The sequence below is a fragment of the Triplophysa dalaica genome, chromosome 4 (genome assembly GCF_015846415.1).
Source record: "Triplophysa dalaica isolate WHDGS20190420 chromosome 4, ASM1584641v1, whole genome shotgun sequence".
NCBI lineage: Eukaryota > Metazoa > Chordata > Actinopteri > Cypriniformes > Nemacheilidae > Triplophysa > Triplophysa dalaica.
Window position 1 is genome coordinate 10,081,983 of NC_079545.1, and position 10,795 is coordinate 10,092,777.

At 39.6% G+C, this 10,795-nt stretch overlaps 1 protein-coding gene across 1 annotated transcript; it reads left to right on the forward strand.

Moving 5' to 3' along the window:
• Positions 1–33: 33 nt before the first annotated feature.
• Positions 34–10,621, forward strand: las1l (LAS1 like ribosome biogenesis factor). Its single transcript, XM_056745093.1, has 13 exons — positions 34–426; positions 668–793; positions 895–964; positions 1,039–1,120; positions 2,994–3,158; positions 5,460–5,506; positions 5,920–6,029; positions 6,122–6,207; positions 6,626–6,829; positions 9,118–9,253; positions 9,329–9,642; positions 9,899–10,049; positions 10,279–10,621. The coding sequence occupies exons 1-13, from the start codon at positions 281–283 to the stop codon at positions 10,373–10,375; spliced, it is 1,734 nt and encodes a 577-aa protein (XP_056601071.1). The 5' UTR covers positions 34–280; the 3' UTR covers positions 10,376–10,621.
• The last annotated feature ends 174 nt before the right edge of the window (positions 10,622–10,795 follow it).

Genomic DNA, 10,795 nt, shown 5'->3' on the forward strand with positions numbered 1-10,795 from the left:
TATCCACAAATCTATAGTATTACCATGAACTTGGTCAGGGTAACGTTACATTTTAGCTGCTTGATCTTTCTGATGGAAAAGAACCACGGCATGTACGGAACTACTGTAACCGCTCCCGCTACTAGAGGGACCGTTAAACCTGCTGCACCGCTGGCGGGGTGTGTGTTGGGGAAATATATGGTCGTATATTTTGTTCTTTCCGATTTGAGTTTAAAAGCGTTGGCCGCCCCGTTCTCTAAATATTACATAGTAGCTTGCATAGACGCTTAGCTCAAAAAAAATGAAGGGGAAACCGGCAAAGAAGACGCGTCGCGTCGTGGCCTGGATGAACAAAGCGGAGTATGATCATGTGTTGGAGCATCTGTACTCAAGAGACCATGTGTTGCAAAAACACGCACTGCACAGAATCTCTGCCTGGCAGGGCAGGTATGCGCTGTTCTCTCTCTCTTCCTCCCTCCCCCCTTATCTCTCGCGGAGGCGACATTAAATATTTAAGCATTTCTGTTTAAACTTGGAATGTGTCCAAAGTTGATGCGATGGGAACAGTTCGATAAATCGAAACGACTGTCACATTTTGTTAATGCAGTTGCAATTTTTATTAGGTGAAATGTAAGAGTTTGTAGACGAAATAAATGACTTTTAGTGAGATTTAGTGTCTGTTTCACAGGTTTGGACAAAACACTCCAGTGGCTGTAGCGAGCACAGCGGATCTGGTCCGGTGTCAGGTGCTGGATAACACGGGCAATCTGGAGGCCAATGATCTGGTGCTTCTCTATGGCATGGCACTGGTTCGGTATGTTTTTCATCTCTTATTATTTCATTTAGGTGTTAAATTCAGTGGAATTTAATTTACTAAAGGTCAGGTCTCTGAACAAGTGTGTCCGTGTCTGTCAGGTTTGTAAATGTCATCACAGAACGGAAACAGACAAAAATTGCCAAGCCCTTACGACTTTTAGCCAGAAATGTAAGTCACACCGTTTTACTCATTTTGCTTTCTGTCATAACTGTAGTTCTTACCTCAGTTTATTTCTCTGGCAGTTAAATATCCCAGAGTGGGTGGTAAACCTCAGACATGACTTTACACACAACAAACTTCCATCTCTGAAGTGGTGCAGAAAAGGTGAGAGAATCTGTATACAGCTCTTACATTACACAAACAGACAGATTTCAGGTATCATATGTAACGGGGGCCTGGAGAGAGAGCTATGGATGGTAAACTTTACTCCCCGACGCTCTAGCGTCTCCCGTCAGGAAAAATTATTTGCCCCCCTCAGATTTTTGCTTATATGATTCAGATTATCAAACTAATTTTTAAATTACTCAAAGAAAACCAGAGTAAATACAAAATGCAATTTTTAAATGATGGTTTTATTTATTAAGGGAAAAAACAATCCAAACAATTTTCACCCTATTTGAAAAAGTAATTGCCCCCTTTGGTAAATCATGAATTAACTGTGATGAATTGAATAGCTGCCTTAAATTTCAGTAGCCACACTCAAGCCTAAGTACTGCCAGACCTGTTGAATCAAGAAATCACTTAAGCAGAACCTGTCTGACAAACTAAACCAGACTAAAAGATCTCAGATAGCAACACATTATGCCGCGATTTAAAGAAATTCAAGAACAGATGAGAAACAAAGTAATTGAAATGTATCAGTCTGGAAAGGGTTACAAATCCATTTCTAAGGCATTGGGACTCCAGCGAACCACAGTGAGAGCCATTATCCACAAATGGAGAAAGCATGAAACCGTGGTAAACCATCCCAGGAGTGACCGGGCTACCAAAATTACTCCATGAGCACAATGACGACTCGTCCAGGAGGTTATAAAAGACCCCAGAAGAACAAAATCAAAAGAACTGCAGGCCTCTCTTGCTTCAGTTAAGGTCACTGTTCATGATTCCACAATAAGAAAGAGACCACAAAAATGGCATAAATTGGGAGAGTTCCGAGGTGAAGACCACCGCTGACCAAAAGAACACAAGTCTCGTCTCACATTTGATGATCCCCGAAAATATTCTGTGGACTGATGAGACGAAGGTTGAACTTTTTGAGAGGTGTGCGTCCCATTACATCTGGTGTAAAACTTATACAGTATTTCATAAAAAGAACCTCATACCAACAGTCAAACATGGTGGAGGTAGTGTGATGATCTGGTGGCAGCTTCAGGACCTGGACGACTGGCCATAATTGATGGAACCATGAATTCTGCGCTCTACCAGAAAATCCTAAAAGAGAATGTCCGGTATTCAATTTGTGACCAAGTTTAAACCCACTTGGGTTGTGCAGCAGGACAATGACCCAAAACACACCAGCAAGTCCACCTCTGAATGGCTAAAGAAATTAAAATAAAGGTTTTGGAGTGGCCTGGTCAGAGTACGGACTTGAATCCAATTGAAATGCTGTGGCATGACCTTAAAAAGGCTGTTCATGCTCGAAGACCCTCAGATGTGGCTGAATTAAAACAATTCTGCAAAGAAGAGTGGGCCAAAATTCCTCCACAGCGATGTGAAAGACTCATTGCAAGCTTTTGCAAACACTTGATTGCAGTTGTTGCTGCAAAGGTAGGTGGGTGATTAACAAATGATTAAGGGGTTTAGGGGGCAATTACTTGTTCAGAAATGTTTGGATGTTTCATCATTTAAAAACAGCATTTTGTATTTACTCTGGTTTTCTTTGTTTTATTAAAAAAATTGTTTGATGATCTGAATCATTTAAGCATGACAAATATACAAAAAAAACTAAAATCTTTTTCACACCTCTGTATCTACACTGTTCAGACAGACTGAAAGATATGTGTACACCACTACCCCCTTGAATTGCATAGTAAGCAGATTAGGGCCTTATGGTTTTTGTCATCAAGATGCGGGGATGGACAGAAGTTTAGGTAATGGGACATGCATTTTTATCATCATATGTACAGTAGGTATTTTAAGCTCAGCTGCCTGTATCTGAATCCATCTTTGTGTGGTTAATTCATTGTGTTCGTCTCAGGTTGTGAGTTTGTACTGGACTGGTTGCATAAGGAGTATTGGTCTCGCCAGCTGGGCGGTCAGCTGACGGAGGACTGGAGCCATTCGGAAGAGGAGGATGAAGAGGACTCTTCTAAAAGACAAGAGGAAATCATGCTCAGCAGAAAGAAAGAGATTGAGGGACACAGTAAATATGCATATCTGCAAACTAGTTGCTTTTCTGAATCAAAAATAGGTCATTTATGTGAATCGTGAAAATCCAAAAAGTTTTTCTGTGCAGGGGTCTTCTTGAATGTCTGAAATGTCTTTGGTCCAGCACCTAGATTCGTTTGGGCAAACAGAATCAATATAATAGCTAACCGCCTCATATTTTTGGTCCTTAGGCCAACCAGAATCGCGTTCTAAACGTCATGTTTGTGCCGTGCTGTTAAAGAGAATCACGGTCGGACTCAATGATTCAGGTCACCCGTGTGATGTAAACGGCTATGTTATGAGAGACAGTTGCTAGTCTCCCTTTCGATTTTCCGAGTGTGAGTAAAGCACTAAAATTTGTCCGAAGTTTCAGTTGTAGAACCTTTAGTTTACAGATGATATTAATAATTATTTCAGAGACTGATCAATTCGCTTCATAATAAGTAAATATGCCGTCAGGAGCAGCGGGGATTACTTTTGTATTGCTTGTATATGCTTTTTGACCTTTCTTATTATGAAAGCTCTCATAACTCACATCAAGCAGGTCCTGCACTTTATCTCTCTTAATAACTCTCTTAATATCAGTCCCGCACTTTAGTTTGTCAATCCTCCATGTTTTAAAACCGAACCGAAACCCCAGACGCACAAACACTTTGGTTCCGATGGACGCGCATCCAGTTTGTATTAGGAAAGGTGCCCCTCTCAGAAAAATTAAATAAGATAATTTTAGATGTTTAATTATGACTTTGAGCATTGGGATCGTGAGACGGGGCAACGTATTTATTTTTCATGAAAATCTCAAATTCGAACAAAATCCATATTTTTCGTGTAGCTCAAAATTGTTGTCATGTGATTAGCTGCTGCTCCAATGGAGTCATGTTTGGCACTTGCGCATGCCTAAAAACCTGAAGAAAATGACAATATAACCCCCTTATATCCACCCCCCTCTTAAGGCTGTCACCTTTTTTTTGCAGGTATGAGTATGAGTCAGGTCAAGAGAGAAAAACTTGACAGCACAATTGACCCTTCGCAAGCAGTTTGATTGACAGACGATCTGACCGATCAAAATGCCGATATTATGACTGACCGCTGTAGTACTGTAGTAGACCTTTGGTGATTAATATAAAACAATAGCTTTTTAATTATTGTGATAGTGAACAAATATAAATACCCAGCTTTAATGGACGTTCACACTATAATGATAAACAATAACTAAGTAATAACTTCTTATTATATATGAAGGAGAATAGCGGAGTTCACATCACCTTTATAAAATAAAGATACGAGACACGATATTGTTGGAATCATAAATGTACGAATTACAGACTGTAGAGTTTCGGGAAGTGGTGTTTTAAGGCGTAATTTAATACTTGCTTACATATTACAAGTATGAACAAGCTGGCAAGATATGCTTTGCATCCCTGTGATGTGATGAGCACACCTTCAGCCTTTAAAGAGCAGCATTTGCAGTGACATTTTAAAAGGAAAGTCTTTCTCAGCAATGAAGTCATAAAGCAACAGCTGTACTGTGTTTGTTGTATTTAACACAAATACAGATTAAGACACTGATGGACTGTTATTCCTTTCTGTTTTCACAAAGAAAGACCACTGCTGACCAAAACTCTGTCCGAACTTACTCTCTCTCTCTAAAATAGTCATTACTAAAAATTTCAGAGTAAATATAAACACTACAGCGCATTTAGATTAGCTATACATCCATTTAGCCTAGAATTAACATAACGTCATCGTCTGCTGGTGTGGACGCAAATATATGTATAATTATTGTTACAGTTATCTCAAATCCTGAATGTTTACCTCGAATGCATATTGCAGACCTTTCTGTCTGAAATCAGCGTGTCAGTTTGACAGAAGATCGTCAGTATTTCCCCAGGGAGTGCACAAAAACTACACTGGGAGTGCATTGCTGATACCGAAAGCTTGTCGGACATAGCAACAGTTTTTTCTGAAAAAATTTTCATTTGGCAAATGCTTTTATCCAGAACAACCTACATTGCATTATATTATACATTTATTTCTGACTATGTGCAATCCCTGGGATCGAACCCGTGATTGTTAGCGCCACTTTCCAACCACTGAGCTACAGGAAAGGTGTAGGAACACAGGGAGGCGGGATTTGCCAAGGGTCAATAAAAAAAAATCAAGATGCAGTGGGCCCAGACATGTTTTAAGACATAATGTACATCAAATAAACAGTGTTTCCTAGTGTTTTTCTGTATAAGACAGTATTGAACTGTTTAATTATACATTTATTGAGATAATGATCTTTGATTTTCAGAGAAAGTCAGAGAACTGCTCATCACTTATGAAAGAGAACAGTTTCAGGTAAGTCTTTCATGAGTGATGAAGAAATCTTGCATTTCCATCTTTCACCTCCAGAGGGCAATGTAAGCTTGTTATTGTGAGACTCATGCAGCAGGATGACCAAGCGGCTACACAGGATTTGCACTTGGCTCGAAAAAAAAAAAATCATCACATAAACTTGCATTTAATGTACCTTGACCATAAACATGGACCAGAATAACCTTGTACCATAATAGCTGACTACTTTGTTGGAATCATTCATGAAATGAAAATAAAATAAACCTCTTAGCAACTGCATGGCACTGCCCAGGCAACCACCATCAGGAACCTAGCATTGTGAATGCACAAGCAAACACTATTTACATTTTCTATTTGTCTCTATTAATGTGATAACTGTGTTCTGTTAATTCTACTTGCTTATTGTTTTATGGCAGGTATATGAAGAGCTGGAAAAACAAGGAGGAGAGCGTGGTGTGTGGAAGGATGCCAGCGCTGATCTTGGCTGGATCTTGACACAGATCAAACATTTTGCAGCAGATTCCAGGTATGTGTGCATGTGTGCTCAGGTGTTTATTACAAAATTCTGAAGAATACGTGCTAAATCAATATGAGACTGTTGTGTCTCTGTGTTTTTAGAGAGATCCTTGTTGATGTTTTAGTTCAGGATGGATTTCTTATTCCCACTGCAGAACAACTAGAGTCTTTGGATATTGACACTTCAGGTACAAACACATACATGTTTGCTTAAAGGAGTAGTTCGCCTTAAAGATGAAAATTCTCTCATCATTAACTCGCCCTGTTCTCATTTTAAACCTGTGTGATTTTCTTTCTTCTGCAAAACACAAAATAAGATACTTTATTTATACTTAATTTTGGGAACCAAGAACCCGTGGTCCCCATTGACTTCTTTTGTGTGGACACAAAACCAATCCCAATGGGGACCAGCGGTTTTCTTTAACCAACATTTGGGTGTGTAAATAATGACAGAATTTAACACACCATATACTAAAACAAATTCTGCATGTCTATATTGTTTTACCGATAGGAATATTGTCAGAAATAGCTTCCTTCTAGCGACAGATTTGTCTACAAAGAATACATAAGTAAATGCTCACATGAATTCCCTTTGTCTCTCTGCAGAGGACTCTGTTGACGTCTTCTCCCCACGTCTTCCTCGAGTTTTTCACCAGTTCTGGTTGCCTTTGTTGAAGGTCCTGAATTCGTCCGTCTTTATAAATCTGATTCTGGACAGACTGTTTACGGAGCTCTCGAACGAGCCGTCCAGTCACAGAGCTTATTACATTGCCTCTTGGATCTCAGAAATTTTGCTATGCAACAGCAGGAGTAAGTACCTAAATTACACTTATTGTATCTATGTTTGGCTATAATATACGGTGGCCTCTAGGTGTCACTGCGCTGCTACAGAAGAAAACACATGCAAACACAATCAAATTCAGAAAGGATCTTCATTAGTTTGACGAGACATGCCCTGCAAATACTCGAAACACGAACAAACACAGAAACGCGCTGCATATACTCGCAACACAAACAAACACAGAAACGCGCTGCAAATTCTCGCAACACAAACAAACACAGAAACGCGCTGCAAACTGCACAGATGACAACGGAAGTTTTTCCTGGGGACCGCAAAAACTGATGCACCTGATTGGGACGCGCTTCACTTTGACTGTTCAAATTCGTTAGTGGAGTTGTCAGCCACATTGAAGGTAAAGGCTTTATAACTTTATTTTAACTTTCTTAACGTACGTCCGTAGGATATTATTAGCCTGTCGATTTGAACAGTTTAACAAAAACGATGAGACGTAACTTCTCGACTTACTTAAACAAGTGTCACTATAAAAAAGTTTAAAGGTTTAAAAAAATGATTGAAAACGTATTCTTTTCGACAGAGTCAGTGTGGCTGACAACTCCACTAACGAATTTGAACAGTCAAAATGAAGCGCGTCCCAATCAGGTGCATCAGTTTTTGGGGTCCCCCGGAAACATTTCCGTTGTTGTCCGTGCAGCTTGGAGCGTGTTTCTGTGTTTGTTTGTTTTGCGAGAATTTGCAGCGCGTTTCTGTGTTTGTTTGTGTTGCGAGTATTTGCAGCGCGTTTCTGTGTTTGTTTATGTTTCGAGTATTTGCAGGGCATGTGTCGCCAAACTAATAGAGATGCTTTCTGAATTTGCTTCTGTTTTTTTGTGTTTGCATGTGTTTTCTTCTGTTGCAGCGCAGTGACACCTAGCGGCCACGGTAATAATAAGTATTAGGACACAAAGATATTTAAAAGTCATTGCATTATATATAAACAACAAACAAATAAATTTAGACTTCATCGCTAACGTTACTTCTTCATTCAAGTGTCTGCCCATTAAGTCATTTTTGGTGGAACATAGGGATGGTGAGTCGACTCCAAAAGAGTCCCTAAGATGTCCCTAAAGTCGTATTCGACTCAAAGACAGGAATCGACTCCTTTTCTACTCCGTAACTGTGGCTCAAAGTAACGAATAACATTTAAAAACCAATCATGTTTAAGGTATAAGACTTCATGTTTACATCCCATCCAAAACACTGCAGTAATCGCCTACTCTCCCAAAAGGGCCTGCAATATTTCCTGTTCATTCTTCACCTTCAATCCGATCACATTAAATTCTCATAAAAACTCCTTTATTTCGTCTGCCCCTCTTCAAGCTTTTATTTCTCTTAACCCAAAAGAAATTCTGTCATCATTTACTTTCCTTCAAAAAAATGTTGTTCTACTGAACACAGAGAAAGTAGTTTGGAGAAATGCTCAAAACCAAACAGATCTTGCACCTATTGACTCCCAAAAAAATAAATTTATACAGATTTGGAACAACTCGAAGGTGAGTAAATGATGACAGAATTTTCATATTTGGGTGTACTATCCCTTTAAGACTTTGTAAGTCGCTTTGAAGGAAAACGTCGCACTATGCTTAAATGTGAGTCTTTACTCATAACTGGACACAAACCAAAATCAATTTTGTCAAAAATAATTATCAAGCGTATTAAAAATATGAAAAATCATATATTAAAGCTGTAATTCAACCCATAATCAAATTCCTCATGTTTGACTCACCCTCAAGGTATCCGAACTGAATATGTTATTTTCTTTAATAATGCAGTCGGAGTTATAATACCACGTATCATTTTTCTTCCATGCGGTAGAATGGGAGTGAATGGATGTTGACTTTTTGAAGCTCCAAAAAGTGCCATTGATCAATGAACTGCTCGACACTGCTCAGTGGCCTTAACAAAGGTCTTCTGAAGAGAGTCGATGCGTTTGTTCAAGAGAAATATCCAGATTGACAGCACTATGAACATTGATGTCCAGCTTCCGTCATCTCTGGAATACGCGTGAACCAGAGGCTTGTTTTTGCGGCAGATGACGAAGGCGTGTAGTAAGTTCTGGTGAAGCGTCTACTCTGGCAGGGGATTTTGTCACCGTTATTTGCCGCAAAAACAAGCCTCTGGTTCTGGTGCATTCCATGCTAGACATCAACATTAATTACTTTATATTAATTTATTACATTTTAAAGTGTGGCCTAAGAGTCTTTTCAGGGCCAGTGTATTAGTTGCAAATTTAAGAGTTTAAAAATTCTGTCTGTCACAGGTGAATTGAAAGCTCACAGGCAGTTGAAAACATCAAAGGAGAGGATCTTCGTGAACCGATTATCGCTTCCGTGGCAAACTCTCATCTCTGCTTGTGTGAATGCGCCATGTCCAGCTACACCATTCCTGCTACAACAGTGAGTACATATACAAAGAGAAAGAGATGCACACATAGCTCAGACGAAGGTTAACAAAACTTTATTTACTCTAAGGATTTTGAGTGACATGGATAAGCCCCTCCCACCGGACACACAACAGAACCTGCTTCAGCTCTGCAGCATCTACACACAGGGTTACCATGGAAACTCCTCTTCTGAACCCTCAGACCCTGCTCAGCCTGTACACACCCTACAGAGCCTTCAGGAAAGGCTCAAGGCATCACAGAACAGAGACGCTCACTCATCGAACCACACCCCTGCATCTCTGCAGGTTCCACCAACAGTAGAGCTTCAGGAAAAGTTGAGCCCAGACGTTCTACAGGAAAGAAACTCGGCGTTGCGAGGATCAGCGTGGAGTGTGTGCACAGGTGATGTACAAAAACAAACACACATTGAGTGGGTTTATTGTTTCCGGCCAATTTAAATAAGAATTTGTTTTGCCATTATCTACTTTGTGCAGTGTGTCATTTTTCGACCACTGGTGGTACCAAGTGGAATTGCAAAAATTGTCCTAGTTTCCAAACGTTCTCCTGGAACTCGTCTTAAAAACTTGCTTGTATTTGTGAAACATTAAAAGGGTTGCTTTGTGGGGGAGATGTGACTGATGTTCTTGTGTCCTTCCAGATAAGGTCCCCTGGAAACGGTATCCATTAGGAAAGGTTCCCGGGCAATCAGAGGACACCTCCTGTTTAATGGTGGAGTCATATTTAACCTTAAATGTGTTCGACCAACAGATGGAGCTAGATCAACTCCCACGGCACCATGGCAACAGGAGGTGAGAACTTTGCATTGTTGTTAAAAGAAATACAAACTGTAGTCACTTGCAAACAAAACGTTTTGAACAAAACAATATTCTACAGTAATATATTTACAATGGAAACCTAGAACGCAACAAGGTCATTGGGTTAAAAGCAGAAATTAAGTTATTTGTACATATTTGTAAAAATTCTGTATTGCAGATAATCGTGTCATTTGTGTTAACCAAATTGTATCTTTATCCACAGTGCTCCACTTCAGAGCAGAGGTGCCACAGGATCAGATGGCCCACTTTGGACTCACAGTGACCTCAGCAAACTTAAAGCTGGACTCAAGCTATTCTAACACCTAACACTCAACTGAGCAGCAGTCTAAAGTTACTGCCGACCCTGAACTATAAACCATATCATGCTGAAAACAAAAACTTTGGGAGCTAAGCTGGACTGACGGTCTTCTAAATACACATGAAATATTCCCGTCCTTTAATTGTGTATCTGTAATTCAGAAAAGATACATCTCCATGTGAATGACCTACAATTGGCCAGCCTCTTTGTTTGTGGAATTAATAAAACAATGGTTTGTTTTGTTTAATTGGGTTGCAGATTTCTGACGGTCTTTTAAGCAAATCTATTCTGAAACTTGTGAAATCACACTGAAAAATGTTGGGATCTTGTTAAAATACATTTTAACCGGAGACATCATATAGACATCTACAAGATGTCTGTGAGATGTTTATGATTTAGAATGGATGTAAAGCTGCTCTTT

Bases quoted from the DNA above. Each gene is read 5' to 3' on its own strand.
- las1l (XM_056745093.1), top strand. From the start codon at position 281: ATGAAGGGGAAACCGGCAAAGAAGACGCGTCGCGTCGTGGCCTGGATG. The intron at 9,254-9,328 runs GTGAGTACATAT...ATTTACTCTAAG, and splicing joins ACACCATTCCTGCTACAACA to GATTTTGAGTGACATGGATA. The intron at 10,050-10,278 runs GTGAGAACTTTG...CTTTATCCACAG, and splicing joins CGGCACCATGGCAACAGGAG to TGCTCCACTTCAGAGCAGAG.